Source organism: Oncorhynchus mykiss, chromosome 19, assembly GCF_013265735.2.
Source record: "Oncorhynchus mykiss isolate Arlee chromosome 19, USDA_OmykA_1.1, whole genome shotgun sequence".
In the NCBI taxonomy this organism is placed as follows: domain Eukaryota; kingdom Metazoa; phylum Chordata; class Actinopteri; order Salmoniformes; family Salmonidae; genus Oncorhynchus; species Oncorhynchus mykiss.
The window spans coordinates 39324392-39350147 of NC_048583.1; the positions used below are offsets into that span (position 1 = coordinate 39324392).

General features: G+C 44.2%; 1 protein-coding gene across 2 annotated transcripts; it reads left to right on the forward strand.

Annotated features, from left to right (window-relative positions):
* On the forward strand, window positions 1-25401 carry LOC110497805 (1-phosphatidylinositol 4,5-bisphosphate phosphodiesterase beta-1). Of its 2 annotated transcripts, XM_021574181.2 has the most exons (32): window positions 15-535; window positions 1212-1289; window positions 1652-1720; window positions 1967-2107; window positions 2258-2337; window positions 2508-2561; window positions 2827-2902; window positions 3074-3174; window positions 3335-3498; window positions 5184-5330; window positions 8199-8356; window positions 9948-10030; window positions 10140-10224; window positions 10342-10528; window positions 10698-10771; window positions 10902-11001; window positions 11520-11604; window positions 12227-12351; window positions 12453-12607; window positions 12746-12910; window positions 13182-13281; window positions 16083-16187; window positions 16394-16506; window positions 16665-16803; window positions 16962-17015; window positions 17117-17333; window positions 17506-17665; window positions 17733-17809; window positions 17929-18018; window positions 18146-18203; window positions 18361-18447; window positions 23206-25401. In XM_021574181.2, exons 1-32 carry the CDS (start codon window positions 437-439, stop codon window positions 23377-23379), a joined length of 3600 nt encoding a protein of 1199 aa, XP_021429856.2. In that variant the 5' UTR covers window positions 15-436; the 3' UTR covers window positions 23380-25401. The 2 variants fall into 2 exon arrangements, with proteins under 2 accessions (XP_021429858.2, XP_021429856.2); XM_021574183.2 differs by lacking the exons at window positions 17733-17809; window positions 17929-18018; window positions 18146-18203; window positions 18361-18447; window positions 23206-25401 and having other exon boundaries at window positions 1-535; window positions 17117-17323; window positions 17506-17645.
* The last annotated feature ends 355 nt before the right edge of the window (window positions 25402-25756 follow it).

Consider the following 25756-nt stretch of genomic DNA (forward strand, 5'->3'; position numbering starts at 1 on the left):
GCGTGCAGGCTCCATACGCATGTCAGAGTGAGTCAGTGTGTGGAGGCAGTAGCAGTTATGTCTCACAGAGCGAGCTGACAGATAGAACAGGACAGCTAGTACTATATTATCCTGTTTTACACTAGGTATACAAGAGGACACTGATACTAGAAGAGTAACCCTAAGACAGTCAGCTAGTACAGTAGGACGCATTATACTAAAGAGGAATATACTGTTGATTCTACAGAACTGACTAAACAGGGCAAAAGACACCGTTGATTGTAGATGGATATGCAGCTTGTTTCAGTGATGTAAATACCAGATCATTATCATCCACCCCTCTCAGTCTACTGACTAAAGAGGAGAGAAGAGGAGAGCAAGACAGGAGAGTAGAAAGAGTATAAACGGGAAGGGAAAGAGGACTTCCCGCGCTCCTGGTTGAAGGTGTGTGTGTACCATGGCAGGGGCTCAGCCAGGGACACATGCTCTGAAGCTTAAACCCCCGACCGTCCCCGATACTCTGCAGAATGGCAGCCGCTTCATGAAATGGGACGATGTGAGTATCAGTGTGTGAGTGTGTTGTTAACACTCCTTTTAGGAATGATAAGTGCTAGACATTTAAGATGAAAATGTGCACACACTTGACGTTTGTGGTTGTGATTACACATGTAATGTGGTTGCAAATATGTTGTACCGTGTGTGTGTGTGTGTGTGTGTGTGTGTGTGTGTACATGTACGTGTGTGTACATGTGTGTACATGTGTGTACATGTGTGTGTAAGTGTGTGTACGTGCACCTGTTTGCAAGAATGTGTGTTGGTATGTTGAAGGTTTTAAGCACAGAGCAAGGATACAGAGAAATGTGCTGGCATGTTGCTATGGTAACTGCCATGGTTAAAATCCCTCCTTGGTTAGCCGAAATGTTCCACCACATAAAAGAGAGAGATAGATAGAGAGAGAGAGAGTGTGTGTGTGCATTGGTGCGTACGTGTGTGTCTCAGTATATATTTCTAAGTAAAGAGGTAATTTGGGACCAAAGTGATTCATGCTTATGCAACGCCTTAGTCAAACCCAACTCAGCTTCTAACATGCGCACGCACGCACGCACGCACGCACGCACGCGCACACACACACACACACACACACAATACAACATATTCACAACCACATTACATGCATAATAACAACCAACAATGTCAAGTGTGTGTGCTAATCTCTGTCTCCTTGTGGTCAGGATCTCTCAACAGTGACTCCCATCACCCTGACTGTGGATCCACACGGATACTTCCTTCACTGGACTGACCAGAACAAGGTACACACACACACACACACACACACACACACACACACACACACACACACAGGAGCTAAGTGGAGGAGACGCCATGCAGTCTCTCACTTTGGGACTCCCACTGTGTATTCTGCTTCCTGCTGGGGCTTAGTCCCCGTGTGTGTGTGTGTGTGTGTGTGTGTGTGTGTGTGTGTGTGTGTGTGTGTGTGTGTGTGTGTGTGTGTGTGTGTGTGTGTGTGTGTGTGTGTTTTTGAGTGAGTGAGTGAGTGAGTGATGAATATTTTAACACCCCTCGCACTCCTTCTCTCATGTCTTTACTCCCTCCCTCATTATCTCTCTATCCTTTTTTCTCTCTGTCTTTCTCCCTTCTATCTCTCCTGCAGGAGACAGAGTTGTTAGACATCACCCATATAAAGGATGCCAGAACAGGGAAGAGCACCAAAACACCAAAGGTACTTAACCCCCAGGACCTCTGAATCTTAACCCAAGCATGTCAAACCAGGCTCCTGTTGGTTTTCATCACTGCCTTTGATTCATAGTCTGATTCCCTAGCCAATCAGCAATACTAATCAGTTACACTGATCAATGATGTACCATGTTGAAATAAAAACACATTTTGAGGACTGGAGCTGACACCCCTGGTCTAACCTGGGACCTTGACCCCTAACCTCTAAACTCTGACCCTCTGTCCTCTCTAGGAGGCGAAGCTGCGTGAGCTGCTTGATGTGGGGAACCTAGTTGGTCGTATAGAGAATCGTTTGTTGACCATAGTCACAGGACCGGACATGGTCAACATCACATACCTCAACTTCATGGCCCTGCAAGAGGAGGAGGCCACGGTATGCACACACACACACACACACACAGACACACACACAGACACACACACAGACACACACACAGACACACACACAGACACACACACAGACACACACACAGACACACACACACACACACACACTGTTCCTCTCTTTGTCTCTGTTGTATAGGAGTGGGCTGAGGAGCTGTTCTCTCTGGCCTCCAACCTGTTGAGTCACAACATGAACAGAGAAACAAGTCTGGAGAAAGCGTGAGTCTATCAGGAAAATTCATTTTGGGGCTGATTAAATCTTTACGGCATTTAAAAAGGAAAGGCGGGTGCCAGACAGATCTGTGATAGCAATGGAGATCACTGGGAATGTTGGTGTGACAGAGGTGTGTTTATTCCTGTCTCCCTTTTTCCTAATCTTTCTCTAACAGGTATGTCAGACTGACCCTGCAGCCAAACTCAGAGGGGCGGATCCCAGTCAAGAAGTGAGTGAATCCCATTCGTTCCTCAATCATTTTAGGGGATCGTCCTGAGCAAGGTGTTGTGCAGAATCACTGATCTATATAAATGACCTGGTATCCCAAATAACTACTCATTATGGGGTCAAGATTAGTGAATCTGTGCAGTGTTTTTCTCAGGGCCCATCCCTTCGAACACAAATTGTCACTCCCCTGTCTGCTGATTAACTCCCTGTGAATCCTTTGGGATGTGATTGGTTTATATTGTGCATGTCCTGCCCCTTTTATCCAGCATCGTCCGCATGTTCTCAGCGGACAAAAAGAGGGTGGAGACGGCTTTGGAACACTGCAACCTACCATTTGGACGGGTATAGATTATAACTATGGAATACTATATAATATAACAAACTATACAACATAAAAGCTGGTAGTGGTGGTATTTTAACTGGTAGTTATTTCCTCTCACACTCAAGCCAACTATTTAAATGACCACTTCTTGAAACCTGAATCATCTCAGTGGTATTTGTGTTCCTCTGCAGAGTGACTCTATTCCCCTTGAGGACTTCACCCCTGACCTTTACAGATCTTTCCTCTCCCACCTCTGTCCTCGGCCAGAACTAAGCTCAGTTTTCTCTCAGCAGTAAGTACTGATACTACCTCCTGGTACCCAGCTCTAAACCCTGACCCTTTCTGATCCTTCCTCTCCGATCCTCTGCTGTTCAGCCAGAACTCAGCTCAGTCTTCTCTCAGCACTATGTACAGTCACTAATTCCTGACTATTTCTCTCTCTCTTTCTATAGAGGTGCTAAGGGTGCTTACCTGTCGGTGGATCAGATGACAGAGTTCATTAATGAGAGGCAGAGAGATCCTCGTCTGAATGAGATTCTGTATCCTCCTCTCAGACCCTCTCAGACACAGACACTGATGGAGAAATATGAACTCAACCACAGCCTGCTCAAACAAGGTGTGTGTGAGTGTGTGTTTTGTGTGCATGCGTTGGTGCCTACGTGTAAGCTTGCGTGCATGCATGTATGCATACTTTTGTGTGTGAGATATGAGTGTCTTTGTGTATACACAGTGCATTCGGAAATTATTCAGACCCCTTTACTTTTTCAACATTTGTTACGTTAGTCTTACCGTTACAGTTTTTTCCCCTCATCAATCTCAACACAATACCCCATAATGACAAAGCAAAAATAGGATTTTATAAATTTTTGCAAGTGTAAAAAAACGAAAAATGGAAATATCACATGTACATAAGTATTCAGACCATTTACTCAGTACTTTGAAGCACCTTTGGCATCGATTACAACCTTGAGTCTTGGGTATGACGCTACAAGTTTGGCACACCTGCATTTGGGGAGTTTCGCCCATTCTTCTCTGCAAATCACCTCAAACTCAGTCAGCTTGGATGGGGAGCGCCTCTGCACAGCTATTTTCAGGTCTTTCCAGAGATGTTCGATCACGTTCAAGTCCAGGCTCTGGCTGGGCCACTCAAGGACATTCAGAGACCTGTCCTGAATCTACTACCGCGTTGTCTTGGCTGTGTGCTTAGGGTCATTGTCCTGTTGGAAGGTGAACCTTCACCCCAGTCTGAGGTCTTGAGCAGGTTTTCATCAAGAATCTCTCTGTCCCTCGATCCTGACTAGTCTTCCAGTCCCTGCCACTGAAAAACATCCCCACAGCATGATGCTGCCACCACCATGCTTCACCGTTGGGATGGTGCCAGGTTTCCTCCAGACGTGACACTTGGCATTCAGGCCAATGAGTTGAATCTTAGTTTCATCAGACAAGAGAATCTTGTTTCTCATGGTCTGAGAGTCCTTTAGGTGCCTTTTGGCAAACACCAAGCAGGCTGTCATGTGTTTTTTACTGAGGAGTGGCTTCCGTCTGGCCACTCCTACCATAAAGTCCTGACTGGTGGAGTGTTGCAGAGATTGTTGTCCTTCTGGAAGGTTCTCCCATCTCTACAGAGGAACTCTGGAGCTCTGTCAGAGTGACCATAGGGTTCTTGGTCACCTCCTTGACCAAGGCCCTTCTCCCCTGATTGCTCAGTTTGGCCAGGCGGCCAGCTCTAGGAAGAGTCTTGATTTTTCCAAACTTCTTCCATTGAGCAAACAGCTGAACCTGGCACTGTGGTTTTGGGGACCTTCAATGCGCGGAAATGTTTTGGTGCCCTTCCTAGATCTGTGCCTCAACACAAACCCATCTCGGAGCTCTACGGACAATTCCTTCGACCCCGTGGCTTGGTTTTTGCTCTGACATGCACTGTCAACTGTGGGACCATATATAGACAGGTGTGTGCCTTTCCAAATCATGTCCAATCAATTGAATTCACCACAGGTGGACTCCAATCAAGTTGTAGAAACATGTCAAGGATGATCAATGGAAACAGAATACACCTGAGTTCAATTTCAAGTCTCATAGCAAAGGGTCTGAATACTTATGTAAATAAGGTGTTTCAGTTTTTAATTTGTAATAAATTAGCAAGTTTCTAAAAACCTCTTTTCGCTTTGTCAAAATGGGGTATTGTGTGTAGATTGCTGATGTTTTTTATTTTATTTAATCCATTTTAGAATAAGGCTGTAAAGTAACAAAATGTGGAAAAAGTAAAGGGGTCTGAATACTTTGTGCCTGTGTGTTCTGTAGGCCTGATCACGTTGGAGGGGCTCAGCAAGTACCTAGTGTCTGATGAGAACGGAGTGATTCCTCCTGAGAAGCTGGACCAGTCCGAAGACATGACCTTCCCTCTGTCTCACTACTTCATCAACTCCTCACATAACACCTACCTCACAGGTACACACACAATAGTGATTTAGGGTCATGAAATATTGTGTGGTTGAGGGGGTGGGTGTGTTGAATAAAGAGAACACAATACCTTACATCCATAATGTACTGTATCATACATTTATAATTCTTGTGCCATTTATATTTATAGGCTACTTTGAGGTTTTTCTCTCATTATTTTAGGTTATCTGGCATTCGTGTGTAAGCCTACACTTTAGGGCCTAACTGTAGCCTATGCACGCCAAATAGCCTTTATGCCAATCACGAAATGCTGTTGGGAACGGGCAGAACAAGTTCATGTAGATCCACAGAGGAAAAAAAAATCTTGAGTGTAATTCAATAAAAGTAAAGCTGTGAAATGGAGAGTTAAAAATAAAGAGAAGAGAGGGCAAGAAAAGTCATGTTTGGGAAAGATTTGAAGTGATAAGAGGATGAAAGCAGTGCCGGGCTCTGTTATGTCTTATGATTGTGAGGCGCTGTACAAATAGAGAGTAACAGGACGGGAACAGACGTGGAGAAATGTTATTTGCTGGCTGCTACCAGCTCTCACAGTCAGAATGAGATGTTCACCCATGTTTCTCAAATGTTGAAGTTCTTCCAAACATCAAGTGTTTAAGGTTAAGTTTAGGCATTAACTCAGAATGTTTAAGGTAAGAGTTCAGGTATGGGATAGGCTTGGAACAAAAATGTCAAAAACAACTTTTTATTGCTGGATTCCAACTCGCAGCCTTTGGAATCAGAGACAGATGCTTACGCCCATCCGCCATTCCCGTCCACATCGCCCTAGCAAAACCAAAATCTACTTGAAGGTTACAGTGCTTACTGTTGCCCCTAGTGGCTGGTTTCCACGTCATCTCCCGACTTCCTCAGACATGGATGGATGTCAAATACTGACTTGTCTCACAGGTCACCTGGATGATTTATTTCAGCATCCTGAGAGAATGCGAAGTTAGATACTGTCTGTATAGCTATTTTTAATCAGCATCTTAAAAGCTGATATGCATCCTGTAATGATGTATGCTGAGAGTCGGGAAGCAAGTACAGGGAGTGAATATTTAATAAATAAACGGTACATTATACACAACAAGAACAGCACATAGACATGAAACAGAAACAATAACGCCTGGGGAAGGAACCAAAGGGAGTGACATAAATAGGGCAGGTAATCAAGGAGGTAATGGAATCCAGGTGGGTGTCAATAAGTGCTGGTGGGCGTGACGATGGTGACAGGTGTGCATAATCAGCAGTCTGGTGACCTAGAGGCCAAAGAGGGAGTATACGTGACACATCCAAGCCAAACTGAAATCTTATCAGAAACATCTTGGGTCGTTTTCATAGCTTTCTATTTCCTTAAAACCGGTCAAACTGATGTCATTTAGACATTTTGCATAGAAAATCTTTCCTGGTTTTTGTTGTTGTCGATTTATTGAATTTTCTCCCAGGTCCCCAAATGTCTTTGCTCTGCAAAGAAGCAGAGATGACAGAGAACTTTACCGATGTCAACTAGAATGAAGCATTCATTCTATTGATTTAAGACATTATTCTGGTGAGCAAGGGTTTCTTTGGTCTTCTAGGGAAACATAATGACAGAAGAGAAGGTGCATGTATGCAATGATAGATAAGTTGATGAACAAATAGAAATTATAACTGGAAACATATCTTCAGTGCATTCAGAAAGTATTTTGTTATCTGACAGCCTTATTCTAAAATTGATTAAATTGTTTTAAAATTTTTTTAATCATCAATCTACAGTACACACAATACCCCATAATGACAAAGCAAAAACAATTTTTTAGATGTTTTTGCAAATTATAAAAAATACAAAATTGAAATATCAGATTTACAAAGGTATTCAGACCCTTTACTCAGTACTTTGTTGAAGCACCTTTGGCAGTGATTATAGCCTCAGGTCTTCTTGGGTATGACTCTACATACATGGCACACCTGGGGAGTTTCTCCTATTTTTCTCTGGAGATCCTTTCAAGCTTTGTCAGGTTGGAAGGGGACCATCGCTGCACATATTTTTCAGGTCTCTCCAGAGATGTTTGATCAGGTTCAAGTCTTGGCTCTGGCAGTGCCACTCAATGACATTCAGAAGCCACTCCTGCGTTGTCTTGGCTGTGTGTTTAGGGTCGTTGTCCTGTTAGAAGGTGAACCTTCGCCCCAGTCTGAGCTCTCTGGAGCAGGTTTTCATCAAGGATCTCTCTGTACTTTCCTCTGTTCATCTTTCATTCGATCCTGACTAGTCTCCCAGTCCCTGCTGCTGAACAACATCTACACAGCATGATGCTGCCACCACCATGCTTCACTGTAGGGATGGTATTGGCCAGGTGATGAGCGGTGCCTGGTTTCCTCCAGATGTGACGCTGGCATTCAGGCCAAAGAAGTTCAATGTTGGTTTCATCGGACCAGAGAATCTTGTTTCTCATGGTCTATGAGTCCTTTAGGTGCCTTTTGGCAAACTCCAAGTGGGCTGTCATGTGCTTTTACTGAGAAGTGGCTTCCGTCTGGCCACTCTACCTTAAAGTCCTGATTGGTGGAGTGCTGCAGAGATTGTTGTCCTTCTGGAAGGTTCTCCCATCTTGACAGAGGAACTCTGGAGCTCTGTCAGAGTGACCATAGGGCTCTTGGTCACCTCCCTGACCAAGGCCCTTCTCCACCGATTGCTCAGTTTGGCCAGGCGGCCAGCTCTAGGAAGAGTCTTGATTTTTCCAAACTTCTTCCATTGAGCAAACAGCTGAACCTGGCATCACTAACACACACACACACACACCTATTATTTGTTGACTCACACAAATCTAATCTGTGTGTAGGCCTATATATATTTATAAATATGTGTGTGTGTGTGTGTGTGTGTGTGTGTGTGTGTGTGTGTAGCGGGGCAGCTGGCAGGTAGTTCGTCAGTGGAGATGTACCGTCAAGTGATGTTGGCAGGCTGTCGGTGTGTGGAGTTAGACTGTTGGAAAGGACGGACCACAGAGGAGGAACCAGTCATCACACACGGATTCACCATGACCTCAGAGATCTGCTTTAAGGTACAGGCATGTCGCACGCCGCTCGCTCGCACGCACACACAAACACACACATGCTCTGAAATCTCCTGCATCAAGGCTAACTCCATTCGTCTGTGTCAAGGCCTTGTCTCTGCTTCGAAAACGGATAATTTTATTCTGATATAGTCTATATCGGACGTGGCAGGCCACTGCAGTAACTTGAATACTGTCATGTTTGTGGAACCATTCCTGAACAATCCTAGCTTTGTGTCATTGGGCATTATCCTGCTGAAAAAATATTTTCACAGATGGATACAGTGCTGCCATGAAGGGATGCACCTGATTGGCAATGTGTGGCTCAGTTAGTTGGGCATGGTGCTTGCAACACCAGGGTTGTGGGTTTGATACCCACGGGGGACCCGTGTGAAAAATAATAAAAATGTATGTACTCACTACTGTAAGTTGCTCTGGAGAAAAGCGTATGCTAAATGATGTAAAAATGGGGCATTCAAACATTGCTCCACTTGTATTTAACCTTTATTTAACTAGGCAAGTCAGTTAAGAACAAATTCTTATTTTCAATGACGGCCTAGGAACAGTGGGTTAACTGCCTGTTCAGGGGCAGCTAATTGGCAATGTGTGGCTCAGTTAGTTGCTTGTCAGCTCGGGGGTTTGAACTTGCAACCTTCCGGTTACTAGTCCAACACTCTAACCACTAGGCTACCCTGCCGCCTTGAAAACACACCCCACACCTTGACACCACCACAACCTGCCTTCAATGTTGAAACGGTGCGTGATAGATGCAGTAGTGTAAAAATACTTTAAAGTACTACTTAAGTAGTTTTTTGGGGTATCTGTACTTTACTATTTCTATTTTTGACAACTTTTACTTTTACTTCACTACATTCCTAAAGAAAATAATGTACTTTTTACTCCATACATTTTCCCTGACACCCAAAAGTACTCGTTACATTTTGAATGGTTAGCAGGTGTTGGGAGTGTGTATTGGAGGCGAAGTCAGGTGCAGGAGAGCAGAGTGTAGTGAACAGGCACACTTTTTATTCCGGTCAAAAATGACAGCACAAAATACATAAAATGTGCTCAAAACACGGAACATAGACAAAAAGTAATGTGCGTAACAATATCCACAATATCAAAATACACGTAACACAATCAATCCTACACAAAGACATGATGGGGAACAGAGGAATAAATACATATGAATTGATTGGGGAATGAAAAATAGGTGTGCAGGGAACAAGACAAAACAAATGGATACATGAAAAATGGAGCGGCAATGGCTAGAAAGTCGGTGACGTCGACCGCCGAACGCCGCCTGAACAAGGAGCCGACTTCGGCGGAAGTCATAATAGCAGGACAGGACAATTGTCAAATTCACACACTTATCAAGAGAACATCCCATGTCATCCCTACTACCTCTGATCTGACGGACTCACTAAACATATGCTTCATTTGTAAATGGGAAACTGTTGAGCGTGAAAAACCCAGCTGCGTTGCAATTCTTGACACACTCGAGCGTTGCAGTTCTTGACACACCTAATGTTTTGTACACTCAGTGTATATATGTGTAATAAAATAACCAACTATTATAACTTCTCCTTTTACGCTACAGGAGGTGATTGAGGCCATCGCTGAGTGTGCTTTCAAAACCTCTCCTTTTCCTGTCATCCTGTCCTTCGAAAACCATGTGGACTCGTGAGTGAACATATACTGTATATATATATATATATTAATAGGCGAATATGTTAGAAAATATTTGGTGAATTGGTCTTTAATCCTGACCCCTGACCTTTAATCCTAACAGGCCAAAGCAACAAGCCAAGATGGCAGAATATTGTAGGTCGATTTTTGGAGATGCACTACTGATTGACCCACTGGAGAAATATCCTGTAAGTTATACCCCCCCCCCCCCCCCCACACACACACACACACACTTGCATGCATGTAAACTGATATGTGTGTGCGTTGCCTGTGCGTGTGTGTCTGTTTGTTTGTGTGTGTGTTAGCTGGAGTCTGGGGTACCCCTGCCAAGTCCTCAGGAGCTGATAGGTAAGATCCTCATTAAGAACAAGAAATCCCACAAGCCCTCGGCTGCCCATGGCAACAAGAGAATGGCAGAGCACCCAACCAACCAGAGCGTAGCAGCAGAACAAGCAACAGATGAACCCTCGTCTCCTAGCAACATTACAGAAGGTGAGGCTGTCTGCAAGTGTGCTCTAATGCATAAACATTATGATAATAATAATAATCATGTTCATCGTCTTCATCACTATCACAGCTGGTGAGGCTCTCTAGAAGCTTTTTATGAGAGATGACAACAAAAACACTTTTAGAGTATATGAAAATGTAAACATTATTTCAGGAGAAATAGAGGCTGACGACGATGACGATGACGATGATGATGATGACGATGACTGTAAGAAGACATCAGATGAGGTGAGTTCAGTAGCTTGTACTCTCCTACCATGGTTACTTGGTTACCCTTTAACACTGCTGATGTAGATTAGAGTGGAGTGTCAGGGTTAGGGTAACATGGCTGCCTGTTATGTGATGACTTTGTCTCCAGGGGACAGCAGAGGAGCGGGAGGCTGTAGCCACAGAGGAGATGTCCACTCTGGTCAACTACGTCCAGCCCACCAAGTTTAACTCCTTCGAGGCGTCCAAAAGTATGCTGGCTCACTGCATATACACTGAGTATACCAAACATTAGGAACACATTCACATGGAACACATGTTGGCCCATGTTGATTCCAATACTTCCCAATGTTGTGTCAAGTTGGCTGGATGTCCTTTGGGTGGTGGACCATTCTTGATACACACGGGAAACTGTCGAGTGTAAAAAACCCAGCATCGTTGCAGTTCTTGACACAAACCAGTGCGCCTGGCATCTACTATCATACCCTATTCAAATGCACTTAAATGTTTTGTCTTTCCCACTCACCCTCAATTGTCAAAAGGCTTAAAAATCCTTCTTTAACCTGTCTCCTCCACTCCATCTACACTGATTTGAAGTGGATTTAACAAGTGACATCAGTAAGGGATCATAGCTTTCACCTGGATTCAATTGGTCAGTCTATGTCATGGAAAGAGCAGGTGTTCTTAATGTTTTGTATACTCAGTGTAAACACACATATGAGCGCATAAACACACAAATGCATAATAAACCATTATGTTCTTTCCCCAGAGGTTAATCGTAGCTATCAAATGTCATCATTTGTGGAGACTAAAGCTCTGGAGCACCTCACGAAGTCGCCCGTGGAGTTTGTGGAGTATCCTTAAGATTCAGCTGCCCTCTAAATAACCCCAACAATAACCCGGAACCCTAACTCTTCTTCAGTATTAGTTTGTAGTGTGGTTGATTTACTTCCCGCCTAAGGGTTTGCTTTGCTCTCTATTGAAGCTAATTCCATTGAAGATTAGCAGCAGTTAAGTCTCATCAATGCAGTTGACTAATATACAGGCCCTACTCTACACTCTTAGAAAAAGGGTTCCAAAAGGGTTCTGTGGCTGTTCGCATAGGAGGACCCCTTTTGGGTTCCATGTAGAACCCCTATGTGGAAAGGCTTCTACATGGGAACCAAAAAGGTCCTATCTGGAACCAAAATGGGTTATTCAAAGGGTTCTTCTAGGGGACAGTCAAAGAACCCTTGTTGGTTCTAAGATCAATCAATCAATCAAATGTATTTATAAAGCCCTTTTTACATCTGCCGATGTCACAAAGTGCTATACAGAACCCCACCCTAAAACCCCAAACAGCAAGCAATTCAGACGTAGAAGCACAGTGGCTAGGAAAAACTCTGGCCAGTCCTCTTCTGGCTGTGCCGGGTGGAGTGTTCTAGGAAGAGTGTTCTTACTATAATGTAATGTCATGTCTTTAACATGTCCTCTCAGATATAACAAGCAGCAGTTGAGTCGTATCTACCCTAAAGGCACTAGGGTGGACTCTTCCAACTACATGCCACAACTCTTCTGGAACGCTGGCTGCCAGCTGGTGGCGCTCAACTTCCAAACTATAGGTGAGGCCTGCCTACTTGACCTGTGACCCCTGACCTCTCTTAACCTCTGACCTCCCCATGACCTCTGTCTCTCTCTCTTTCTTTATCCCTCTCTCTCTCAGATCTGTCTATGCAGTTGAACTTGGGCATGTATGAGTACAATGGGAAGAGTGGCTACAGACTGAAACCAGAGTTCATGAGACGACCAGACAAACACTTTGACCCGTTCGCTGAGAGCACAGTGGACGGCATTGTGGCTAACACAGTCAAGGTCAAGGTAGAAGTTACAGAATACTCTAACCATAACCATAACCCAACCAACACACTGTCTGTCAAGGTTAACCAGTTACTGTAGTTTAGACTGAATTGTGGATATAAGATTAGCCCATTTAATCTGAGCGTCTCTCTCCTACAGATAATATCAGGCCAGTTTCTGAGCGACAAGAAGGTAGGTGTGTACGTAGAGCTCGACATGTTTGGTCTTCCTGTGGACACCAGGAGAAAAGCCCTGAAGACCAAAACATCCCAAAGCAACGCTATCAACCCTGTCTGGGACGAGGACCCAATCATCTTCAAGAAGGTGAGACAACAGTATGACCGACTGGGTTTGAACCCAGGTCCCCTAAATGCCATAAGACTGGACTGTGTTAGCCCTCTAAGCTAAAGCCTAGGCATTAGCTCAGAGAGCTAACTCAAATCTTCAGGATTCAGGCAAACTGTATAATCCTAGGTAGCATATAATATCGAAGTGTAACAGTTTAGCTGTGTAAAACTGTATTATTTTAACTGTATAACTGTGTATAATATTAAAGTATATCAATGTATGACTGTGTCTAATTGTGTTTTTGTAGGTAGTTCTCCCGACATTGGCCTCTCTGAGGATTGCTGCATTTGAGGAAGGAGGAAAGTTCATAGGTCACCGTATTATCCCTGTGCCAGCCATACGGCCCGGTAAATCAAATCAAATCAAATTTTATTTGTCACATACACATGGTTGGCAGATGTTAATGTGAGTGTAGCGAAATGCTTGTGCTTCTAGTTCTGACCATGCAGTAATATCGAACAAGTAATCTAACAATTTCACAACAACTAAATCAAATCAAATCAAATTTATTTATATAGCCCTTCGTACATCAGCTGATATCTCAAAGTGCTGTACAGAAACCCAACCTAAAACCTCAAACAGCAAGCAATGCTGGTGTAGAAGCACGGTGGCTAGGAAAAACTCCCATGAAAGGCCAAAACCTAGGAAGAAACCTAGAGAGGAACCAGGCTATGTGGGGTGGCCAGTCCTCTTCTGGCTGTGTCAGGTGGAGATTATAACAGAACATGGCCAAGATGTTAAAATGTTCATAAATGACCAGCATGGTCAAATAATAATAATCACAGGCAGAACAGTTGAAACTGGAGCAGCAGCATGGCCAGGTGGACTGGGGACAGCAAGGAGTCATCATGTCAGGTAGTCCTGAGGCATGGTCCTAGGGCTCAGGTCCTCAGAGAAAGAAAGAGAGAAAGAGAGAATTAGAGAGAGCATACTTAAATTCACACAGGACACCGGATAGGACAGGATAAATACTCCAGATATAACAAACTGACCCTAGCCCCCCGACACACTAAACTACTGCAGCATAAACACCTGAGGCTGAGACAGGAGGGGTCAGGAGACACTGTGGCCCCATCCGATGACACCCCCGGACAGGGCCAAACAGGAAGGATAGGAAGGAACTACCTTATACACACAAGTGTAAAGGAATGAATAAGAATATGTACATAAAAATATATGGATGAGCGATGGCCGAACAGCATAGGCAAGATGCAGTAGATGGTATAGAGTACAGTATATACATATGAGATGAGTAATTTAGGGTATGTAAACATTATATAAAGTGGCATTGTTTAAAGTGGCTAGTGACACATTTATTACATCCAATTGTCCATTATTAAAGTGGCTAGAGATGAGTCAGTGTGTTAGCAGCAGCCACTCAATGTTAGTGATGGCTGTTTAACAGTCTGATGGCCTTGAGATAGAAGTTGTTTTTTAGTCTCTCAGTCCCCGCTTTGATGCACCTGTACTGACCTCGCCTTCTGGATGATAGCGGGGTGAACAGGCAGTGGCTCAGGTGGCTGTTGTCCTTGATAATCTTTTTGGCCTTCCTGTGACATCGGGTGGTGTAGGTGTCCTGGAGGGCAGGTAGTTTGCCCCCGGTGATGCGTTGTGCAGACCTCACTACCCTCTGGAGAACCTTATGGTTGTGGACGGAGCAGTTGCCGTTCCAGGCGGTGATACAGCACGACAGGATGCTCTCGATTGTGCATCTGTAAAAGTTTGTGAGTGCTTTTGGTGACAAGCCAAATTTCTTCAGCCTCCTGAGGTTGAAGAGGCGCTGCTGCACCTTCTTCACCACGCTGTCTGTGTGGGTGGACTATTTCAGTTTGTTCGTGATGTGTACGCCGAGGAACTTAAAACTTTCCACCTTCTCTACTACTGTCCCATCGATGTGGATAGGGGGGTGCTCCCTCTGCTGTTTCCTAAAGTCCACGATCATATCCTTTGTTTTGTTGATATTGAGTGTGAGGTTATTTTCCTGACACCACTCTCCGAGGGCCCTCACCTCCTCCCTGTAGGCCGTCTCGTCGTTGTTGGTGTTGGAATCGGCTAAACTTTGAACATTGAGATATTAAATAAATGATAGAGACGAAGCCTTGAATAAAAAAGAATCTGTAGCGACCCAGAAGGCTTTGGAATGTGTTTGATGGAGGAGAGGAGAGTGATGTGTTGATATAGGGAAGACAGATAGATATCTGTGGATTAGGTGAAGGAGGGGTTGAGGTCAGGAGGTGAGGCGTGAGGTCAGTTCCCCTTAAGGGAGTAATCAGGGTTAGTATCTGGTTACCTTCTTTCACTTGGGCATAAACTATGGATGGAGAGAGGGAGTATCTTAAGTAGGATGTATATAACTGTGATGTCTGAAATGTTTGCTGTCTGATTACAGCTGTACAGAACCTTTGGGAATGATTCAACTTGGTTACAGCTGAGTTATTTACTCTGAAAAATAAGAACCCAACATTGGTAATCAAGCCTACCACTGTAGTGTCGTCTGCAAACTTGATGATTGAGTTGGAGGCGTGCATGGCCACGCAGTCATGGGTGAACAAGGGGTACAGGAGAGGGCTGAGAACGCACCCCTGTGGGGCCCCAGTGTTGAGTATCAGCGGGGTGGAGATGTTGTTTCCTACCCTCACCACCTGGGGGCGGCCCGTCAGGAAGTCCAGGACCCAGTTGCACAGGGCAGGGTCGAGACCCAGGGTCTTGAGCTTAATGATGAGTTTGGAGTGTACTATGATGTTAAATGCTGAGTTGTAGTCGATGAACAGCATTCTTACATAGGTATTCCTCTTGTCCAGATGGGTTAGGGCAGTGTGCAGTGTGATTGCGATTGCATCGTCTGTGGACCTATTGGGGCGGTAAGCAAATTGGAGTGGGTCTAGGGTGTCAGGTAGGGTGGAGGTGATATAGTCCTTGACTAGTCCCTCAAAGCACTTCATGATGACGGAAGTGAGTGCTACAGGGCGATAGTCGTTTAGCTCAGTTACCTTAGCTTTCTTGGGAACAGGAACAACATTATATTTACCTGTAAACAGCAAACACTGTTTCTGCAAATAGTTTTCTGTTTCTTTCTCTCTGTAGTCCTTATTGTCCTCTGTTTTCCTCTCCGGTCCTCAGGTTATTAACTATGTTCTGTCTGTCTTAGGTTATCGCTACATTGGCTTGAGGAATGAGAAGAACCAGTCTCTGATTCTGCCTGCTGTGTTTGTCTACATTGAAGTGAAGGATTATGTCCCAGACACCTTTGCAGGTAGGTCTGGTGTACGACAATGCCTATTAGACCTGGAGGTCTCTGTATAAGCTTAGTACCAGCTTAGTCATCAGTGGTAAGGAACACGTGCATGTGTGGCAGGAATATCTGGCCTCAGAGAAGTAGTCTTTTTCTTCAGCTTGCCCACATTGCATCAAGGCTAATCCCTAATGTGTGTGTGTGTGTGTGTGTGTTTGCGTGTGTAGATGTGATCGAGGCGCTGTCTAACCCCATCCGATATGTGAATCTCCTGGAGCAGCGGTCCCAGCAGCTGGCTGCTCTCACCCTAGAGGAAGGGGAGGAGGAGACCAGCAAAGAGGTTTGTGGTCAAACTAGGGTTTTGTGGTCAAAAGAGGGTTATGGACAGTAAAAACGGGCTCTCCTTGATACACATGCATTTAGAAATACTGTTACATTGCTGTTGTTGCTGGTGTTGATTGTAATGTTAAATGTTGTTGATGCTTTTGTGTTATAAAGGTTGAGGCTAATGCTGATCAGCCAGGGCCCGCTGAGCCAAAAGCAAACCTACGAACTGCTCCTCTGGAGAACGGTCTCAGCCCCAGCCCTACCGTCACACCCAGGACTCCTACTAACACACCTCAGCCTGCAGCCACAGGTAACCCTGGACTTCTGACTCCTGACCAACCAACTTCTATCTGCCAAAGTCACACCCAAGACTGCTACAATGTCACCGCAGATATATTGACATTAATTAATTTTCCCATTTAACTGGTGTGCCGCCAACCAATAATAGTGTTTTTGTTGTCTTTTCAGAACCAGCCAAACCAGCGTTGAAGACTGAAGACATGGTGCAGAGCGTTCTGATAGGTCAGAGGGATCAGGGGGCGGGATTGTGTGTGGTCAGTATAAGACAGTGTGGCTGTGGTGTGTAGTCTATGTGCTCGACTGTGTGGTCTCTGCCGGTTCAGATATGGAGGCGGCCACACTAGAGGAGCTCAGGCAACAGAAGCTGATCATGCGGGAGCAGAAAAGACACTACAGGGAGATGAAGGATGTGGTGAAGAGACACCAGAAGAAGACTTTGGAGATGGTGAAGGAACATACCACCAAATACAACCAGGCTAAGAACCAACACACACGCAGACACAACGCTCTACTGAAGACTAAGCAACATGGTAAGACAAGGTAGGTAGGGTGGAGGGGGGTTGGGGGAGTAAGGTAGAGTGTTGCATTGTGTGTGTGTATGTGTGCGTTGTCCCTAACCCTGACTCATGTCCCTCTTGTGTGTGTGTGTGTGTGTGTGTGTGTGTGTGTGTGTGTGTGTGTGCGCACGTGCGCGTGCATGTGTGTGTTGTAGAAGTTTGACGCCTGGAGGGGAGGCTGAACTGAAGCAGTTTGATGAGGAGGGAGAGGACCAACTGGGGGAGCTGAGAGAACAACAACAGCAACAGCTACTGGAGCTGAGGCAGGAACAATACTACAGCGAGAAATACCTCAAAAGAGAACATATCAAACAGGTAACACACACACACACACATTAATACATTATATAACTGTACATTCTAATACTCACCACTATTGCAGCTGATGGAGAAACTGACTACGGTGACTGAGGAAAGCCAGAACAACCAGATGAAGAAATTAAAAGACATCTGTGACAAGTGAGTTTGACATGACTGTGAGACGTCTGTTTAACAGAGACGTAAAGTGAGTGTATTATAAAGATATAATTGTAAACAATTCTACAAAATATCTCATTTGTGATGCTCCACCGTTGTAGAGAAAAGAAAGACCTGAAAAAGAAAATGGAAAAGAGGAGAACAGAGAAAATCAAAGAAGCAATGACGAAAGAGAAGCACTTGGCTGAAGAGTAAGAGGGAACTCTCTCTCTCTCTCTGTGTGTGTGTGTGTGTGTGTGTGTGTGTGTGTGTGTGTGTGTGACAGAGAGATAGAAATACAGCCTATGTGTATGATTGAATTTCTTCTTCTGTTGTCAGGGAGAAGTTGGAGATCAACAAATCATATGTGAATGAAGTGGTACAGAACATCAAGAGGGTGAGGATGAAAGGGTTTGGGGACAGACATCACTCAAAACTCTTGTTGGTGAATCATCTGTGTGACGTCAAGTACTGTTATTTTCCTGAGAAGTGATAGCGATTCCAGGATCGAGTGGTCCAATCACTGAAGGTAACCTCTCTGTTCTCTGCTCTAGCTGGAGGACGCCCAGTCAAAACGTCAAGAGAGACTGGTGGAGCAGCACAAAGGCATCCAGCAGCAGATTCTGGATGAAAAACCAAAGGTGACAGCCCAACTAACCCATGACCTCTAACCTTTAACCCCGTAGCCCATATTTATTTATGTATTTATTTAACCTTTATTTAACCAGGTAGGCCAGTTGAGAACAAGTTCTCATTTACAACTGCGACCTGGCCAAGATAAAGCAAAGCAGTGTGACAAAAACAACACAGAGTTACACATGGGATAAACAATCGGACAGTCAATAACACAATGGAAAAGTCTGTATACAGTGTGTGCAAATTAAGTAAGGAGGTAAGGCAATAAATAGGTCAATAGTGGCGAAGTAATTACAAATTAGCAATTTACACTGGAGTGATAGATGTGCAGATGAGGATATGCAAGTAAAAATACTGGTGTGCAAAATAGCAGAAAAAAAACCCAAATATGGTGATGAGGTAGGTAGTTGGCTGGTTGGATGGGCTATTTACAGATGGGCAGTGTACAGCTGCAGTGATTGGGAAGCTGCTCTGACAGCTGATGCTTAGAGTTAGTGAGGGAGATAAAAGTCTCCAACTTCAGTGATTTTTGCAAATTTTTGCAAATTTTGTTCCAGTCATTGGCAGCAGAGAACTGAAAGGAAAGGCGGCCAAAAGAGGTGTTGGCTTTGGGGGTGACCAGTGAAATATACCTGCTGGAACGTGTGCTACGGGTGGATGTTGATATGGTGACCAGTGAGCTGAGATAAGGCGGAGCTTTACCTAGCGAAGATTTATAGATGACCTGGAGCCAGTGGGTTTGGCGACGAATATGTAGCGAGGACCAGCCAACGAGAGCATACAGATCACAGTGGTGGGTAGTATATGGGGCTTTGGTGACAAAACGGATGACACTGTGATAGACTGCATCCAATTTGCTGAGTAGAGTGTTGGAGGCTATTTTGTAAATGACATCGCCAAAGTCAAGGATCGGTAGGATGGTCAGTTTTACAAGGGTATGTTCGGCAGCATGAGTGAAGGAGGCTTTGTTGTGAAATAGGAAGCTGAGTCTAGATTTAACTTTGGATTGGAGATGCTTAATGTGAGTCTGGAAGGAGAGTTTACAGTCTAGCCAGATACCTAGGTATTTATAGTTGTCCACATATTCTAAGTCGGAACCGTCCAGAGTAGTGATGCAAGTCGGGTGGGCAGGTGCGGGCAGCGATCGGTTGAAGAGCACGCATTTAATTTTACTAGCATTTAAGAGCAGTTGGAGGCCACGGAAGGAGTGTTGTATGGCGTTGAAGCTCGTGTCCAAAGAAGGGCCAGATGTATACAGAATGGTGTCGTCTGCATAGGGGTGGATCAAAGAATCACCCGCAGCAAGAGCGACATCATTGATATATACAGAGAAAAGAGTCGGCCCAAGAATTGAACCCTATGGCACCCCCATAGGGACTGCCAGAGGTCCGGACAACAGGCCCTCCGATTTGACACACTGAACTCTATCTGAGAAGTAGTTAGTGAACCAGGCGAGGAAGTCATTAGAGAAACCAAGGCTGTTGAGTCTGCCGATAAGAATGCGGTGATTGACAGAGTCGAAAGCCTTGGCCAGGTCAATGAAGACGGCTGCACAGTACTGTCTTTTATCGATGGTGGTTATGATATCGTTTAGGAACTTGAGCATGGCTGAGGTGCACCCGTGACCAGCTCGGAAACCAGATTGCATAGCGGAGAAGTTACGGTGGGATTCTAAATGGTCGGTGATCTGTTTGTTCACTTGGCTTTCGAAGACTTTAGAAAGGCAGGGCAAGAGCAGGATGGATATAGGTCTGTAACAGTTTGGGTCTAGAGTGTCTCCCCCTTTGAAGAAGGGGATGACCACGGCCGCTTTCCAAACTTTAGGAATCTCAGATGATACGAGTAATAGGGGTTGCAACAATTGCAGCGGATAATTTTAGGAAGAGAGGGTCCAGATTGTCTAGCCCAGCTGATTTGTAGGGATCCAGATTTTGCAGCTCTTTCAGAACATCAGCTGTCTGGATTTGGGTGAAGGAGAAGCGGGGGGGGGGGGGGGGGGGGGGGGGCTTGGGCCAGTTGCTGCGGGGGGTGCAGAGCTGTTGGTCGGGGTTGGGGTAGCCAGATGGAAAGCGTGGCCATCCGTAGAGAAATGCTTATTGAAATTCTCAATTATTGTGGATTTATCAGTGGTGACAACGTTTTCTAGTCTCAGTGCAGTGGGCAGCTGGGTAGGAGATGCTCTTATTCTCCATGGACTTTACTGTGTCCCAAATCTTTTTGGAATTAATTCTGCAGGATGCAAATTTCTGTTTGAAAAAGCTAGCCTTTTCTTTCCTAAATGACTGTGTGTATTGGTTCCTGACTTCCCTGAACAGTTGCATATTGCAGGGACTATTCGAAGCTAGTGCAGTCCGCCACAGGGTGTTTTTGTGCTGGTCAAGGGCAGTCAGTCTGGAGTGAACCAAGGGCTGTATCTGTACTTAGTTCTACATTTTTTGAAAGGGGCATGCTTATTTAAGATGGTCAGGAAAGCACTTTTAAAGAACAACCAGGCATCCTCTACTGACGGGATGAGGTCAATATCCTTCCAGGATACCCGGGCCAGGTTGATTAGAAAGGCCTGCTCATTGAAGTGTTTCAGAGAGTGTTTGACAGTGATGAGGGGTGGTTGTTTGACCGCGGACCGATAACGGATGCAGGCAATGAGGCAGTGATCGCTGAGATCCTGGTTGAAAACAGCAGAGGTGTATTTAGAGGGAAAGTTGGTCAGGATGATATCTATTAGGGTGCCCATGTTTACAGATTTGAGGTTGTACCTGATAGGTTTCTTGATAAATTTGTGTGAGATTGAGGGTATCTAGCTTAGATTGTAGGACGGCCGGGGTGCTAAGCATATCCCAATTTAGGTCACCTAGCAGGACGATCTCTGACGATAGATGGGGGGCAATCAATTCACATATGGTGTCCAGGGCACAGCTAGGAGCTGAGGGGGTTCTATAACAGGCGACAACAGTGAGGGACTTATTTCAGGAGAGATGGATCTTTAAAAGTAGAAGCTCAAACTGTTTGGGCATAGACCTGGATAGTATGACAGAACTCTGCAGGCTATCTCTACAGTAGATTGCAATTCCGCCACCTTTAGCAGTTCTGTCTTGATGGAAAATATTGTAATTGGGGATGGAAATTTCAGAGTTTTTAGTGGCCTTCCTAAGCCAGGATTCAGACATGGCTAGCACATCAGGGTTGGCGGAGTGTGCTAAAGCAGTGAATAAAGCAAATTTAGGGAGGAGGCTTCTGATGTTAACATGCATGAACCCAAGGCTTTTACGGTTGCAGAAGTCAACAAATGAGAGCGCCTGGGGACACACAGGGCATGGGTTAACCTCTACATCACCAGAGGAACAGAGGAGGAGTAGGATGAGGGTACGGCTAAAGGCTATAAGAACTGGTTGTCTAATGCGTTGGGAACAGAGAATAAAAGGAGCAGATTTCTGGGCGTGGCAGGATAGATTCAGGGCATAGTGTACAGACAAGGGTAAGGTAGGGCACGAGTACAGTAGGGGTAAACCTAGGCATTGAGTGTCGATGAGAGAGGTTACATCTCTGGAGGCGCCAGTTAAGCTGGGTGCGGTCTCCGCATGTGTGGGGGGTTGGACAAAGGAGCTATCTAAGGCATGTTGAGCAGGACTAGGGGCTCCACAGTAAAATAAAACAATGAGAGCTGCCCTAAACAACAGTATACAAAGCATATTGACATTAGAGAAAGGCATAAGCAATCACAGGTGTTGATTGGGAGAGCTAAGACAACAATGGGTGAGACAACAACGGGTAAACAGCTAGGACAACAACAACGGGTATATAGCGATGAATGGGCAGAGAGGGTCAGTTAGCTACACACAGGGCCTGAGTTTGAGGCTGGGGCAGACAGATAAACAAAATTAAGTACCGTGTTAATGGACAGTCCAGCAGGCATTGGCTGTGTAGCCGAGTGATCATAGTGTCCAATGAGCAGCACAAGATGAAACAGGGAACCGTTCGGTTGATTACCACATTGAGCGAGTGGGAGACAAGGCGTTCAGGGAGCTAGCAGGCCGGGGCTAGCAGATGGATCATCACCAAACATCCACGACGCAGAGGCCGGTTGAGAGCACATCGGCCGAGTTACGTCAGCAGACCTGCAGACCAGTAGTGATGGATCGGCGGGGCTCCGTGTCGACAAAGAGTCCAGACCAATTGGCAAGAGAAGTGTTGTAGTTGGTGTACTTTGTTTACTAGCCGGGTGATGGGCCTAGCTCAGGGCTAAATGGTGCATGCTTCTGGACAAGGGCCTTAGCCACAATAGCTCCTCGGTAGCCACTAGCTAGCTGCGAAGATCCATTGTAATGGTTCAGAGCTTGCGGCAGGAATCCGGTGATGTAGTGGAAAAAAGCAGTAACGATATGCTCAGGGTTGGTTTCGTGCTGTGCAGACTGGCAGGTATTATCCGGGCTATCCAGACTAAAGCTGCAGGAGTCCGAGTTAAATGTAAAGACCGCTAGCAGAGGCTAACAATGACTAAATAGCTAATAGCTAATTAGCTGACTAACTAATGATGGAGGTTCCAGTTATAACGTCTATAAAAAAAATAGCTGATCCGTACCACATTGGGTTGCAGGAATGTATATTTATTTTGAAAATTGAAAAAATAGATTGAAATGTATACAAAAACCCCCGCAAAAGACAATATTTACATGGGACGAAAATAAACACGTCTTACTGCTGCGCCACCTTGAATTACCATAAACCGCAAACGCCTAACTCTAACCCCTGACCTCTGACCCCAGCTGCAGGGTGCGGTGGAGGCGGAGTACCAGGAGAAGTTCCGCCTGTTGCCGGGGGAGATCCAGGACTTCTTGCAGAACAGAAAAGGAGGGGTAAAAGGTCATGTCGTGCCCCGCCCCTCCACCCCTCATGACACGCTCTCTGAGGAGGAACTAGATGAGGACCGAAGGGAGTGAGAGAGAATGGGGAAAAAGTCCATCCTTTTCATACTCCTACTCTGTAACCAGGAAAACAATGAGTGGTTGCATGGTCGAGGAGAGTGTCAATTCGTTAGTAGGCGAACGGAGAAGTATGCTCACCTCCTCAATTACCTACTTTGGCAGAGGATGCACAAGAGTATCCTCCTGACGGCTAGCGCAAAAGTGTTTAAAAATGTGCCACACCCCCTTTGAATCAGCTGTTGTTTTCTCAAAGGAGAAAAGCATGAACATATTGTATCTATAAAATGTGTTGCACAACAAGCTACATTTGTTTTTATCACATTTATTTTGGGATTCCACCCCTGTAAATATAATTTGTCTGACAATGCGAAAGTGGAGAAGGAGAGTCTCATTTCATACAAGTGGATTTGTTTCCACATTTCCTCTCCTCGCCTCTGCACCTCGATTACCTTTGATCTTTTTCAAAAGCAGGCAAGCAGTGGATGGAGGAGAGGACATGAGGAGTTGAGCAAAACCAATTGAGGTTCTGCCAGAGAGAGAGAGAGCTTTTCTTCTTAATGAATGCTGGTTTAGTGATGCACTCTACAGGTAGTCGGGACAATGTGTATTGTCATGTTATCTGCGGTATATTAACCATAACGTTTTGATAGTTGAGATTTGATATACAATATACTAACACTGCTACATTGTGCTCTCCTGCCTTAGAGGACTCATAAGTAGGCCTAGTGGCCGAGCAGAGTGTGTTGCATGAAGCCAAGCAAAGCACGTTATTATTCTACTGACCACATCTTGACCTCAGACACGGTCCTGTTGTTCTGACCGCATGTGATTCTTATCTGGTCATGGGGTTGTGGTAGTCAGTGGACAAGGGAGAGGCTCTTTGCTGAATTTCTATTTGCACTGAAATGTAGACTATTTGCTTCTCTTTGCAACACTCCTGGCTGTCTGTGCTTTTCTCTTGAAAGACGTTGCTGCTGAAAAGGTTTGTTTGATTGTTTTCTACTTGATATTAATGCTTTTAGAGAGTTTTATATACAGAAATTTTGCTAATGACATTAAAAATAATGAGCTGTTGATTGTTGTGGTTCCTTACAGTTTCAGGGATGCATGACTTTATGCAGTATTTTTATTGAATGTTTCAAATGTACTATTATATGGTTATTAACAAGGATGTACTGGTTCAATCATAATTAATGACTTAGTTTAATTTTAGTTTATGTTAAATTATATTTAATACAATTATATCCCAAACCATTTCCACCCCTAACTCATGTCTTACTCCTGATGTAGTGTAAAATAACCAAATAAAATGTCAGATCCAACAAATATTGAAGAAGCGGTTTCACAGGGGACCAACAATGTGTTGCAACAGGCTGAGTATGTTTTTGTTTGGTTATTTATTTGTATTTGTTTTACTTTTATGACATTATCTTGAATACTGTTAATGTTAGGGGACTGTGTGCCTGGGTTAAGGTGAGGGCATTTGTCCTGTGTATGTGCTTTGCCCAGAATTTGGGAAATCCCTTATTTTAAATATTGCACTTTAAGCATGATAAAATACGTTTGACTATTTTTCTGGGGTTGGATGTATATTTTGATAAAACAACTACAGGCCTAGTATACCGTAGTAGTTACAAAAAATGAAGTTGTATTAAGTTTGGATCAATAAAATTACATGAATCCCTATGAAAACCTACATTTCTCAACATGTTATGGAATTACAAACTGGGTTTAAGTCTCTTTTTGAATACAGGTTTCAGGTAATTATATTAATATTTCTGATGTATATAATTGTATTGGGTGTATTTGTATATAGTTGCATTTGTTTGATTGTGGTACTATATTCAATAATGATAAGATAAGTAAAATATGTTGGGTGTTACTAGTAAGTATGTTACTAGTAAGAATTATTTGTTGATATGTTTAACTTTAAAAGTTCTCACTTGTATAGAGCCTTAGCTCTCAGTAAAGATTTGCCCCTTGTTTTTGTGATTACTTTGAACAACATTTATGACTAAAATATTTATTCTGAAATGAGATGTGTGTATTTTCTTTTGTTAAAAGCATAATCTAAATTCACACAATCTAACTTGTACCCACAAATGCAAAAATGTTATATTGAAAACACTGACATAAGTTTATTTTAACAGCCATACAAAAGCATATAAAATCGACAGCTCTTCCGGGTGGATAGACGCTTGACAAATCAGTCAATATTGGCAATAACAGTGTTGTGCCACCGTATGGTGCCACCACTGAGTTTTTGGACAGGCACATCCACTAACTGCAAACTCAGAGTAATTTGAAAAAAGAAGAAGATTTTTTTTTTATGATTCCTTGGTAAACCACAGCCTTGGACATTTTGAACAATAAAATACATTAAAATAAAATA

What these genes read in the sequence shown, in the direction of transcription:
- LOC110497805 (XM_021574181.2), top strand. Translation starts at nt 437, where the DNA reads ATGGCAGGGGCTCAGCCAGGGACACATGCTCTGAAGCTTAAACCCCCG. An exon ending in TGCAAGAGGAGGAGGCCACG is followed by an intron (nt 2,108 to 2,257) that starts GTATGCACACAC and finishes TCTGTTGTATAG; the next exon opens with GAGTGGGCTGAGGAGCTGTT. An exon ending in ACCCAATCATCTTCAAGAAG is followed by an intron (nt 12,911 to 13,181) that starts GTGAGACAACAG and finishes GTGTTTTTGTAG; the next exon opens with GTAGTTCTCCCGACATTGGC.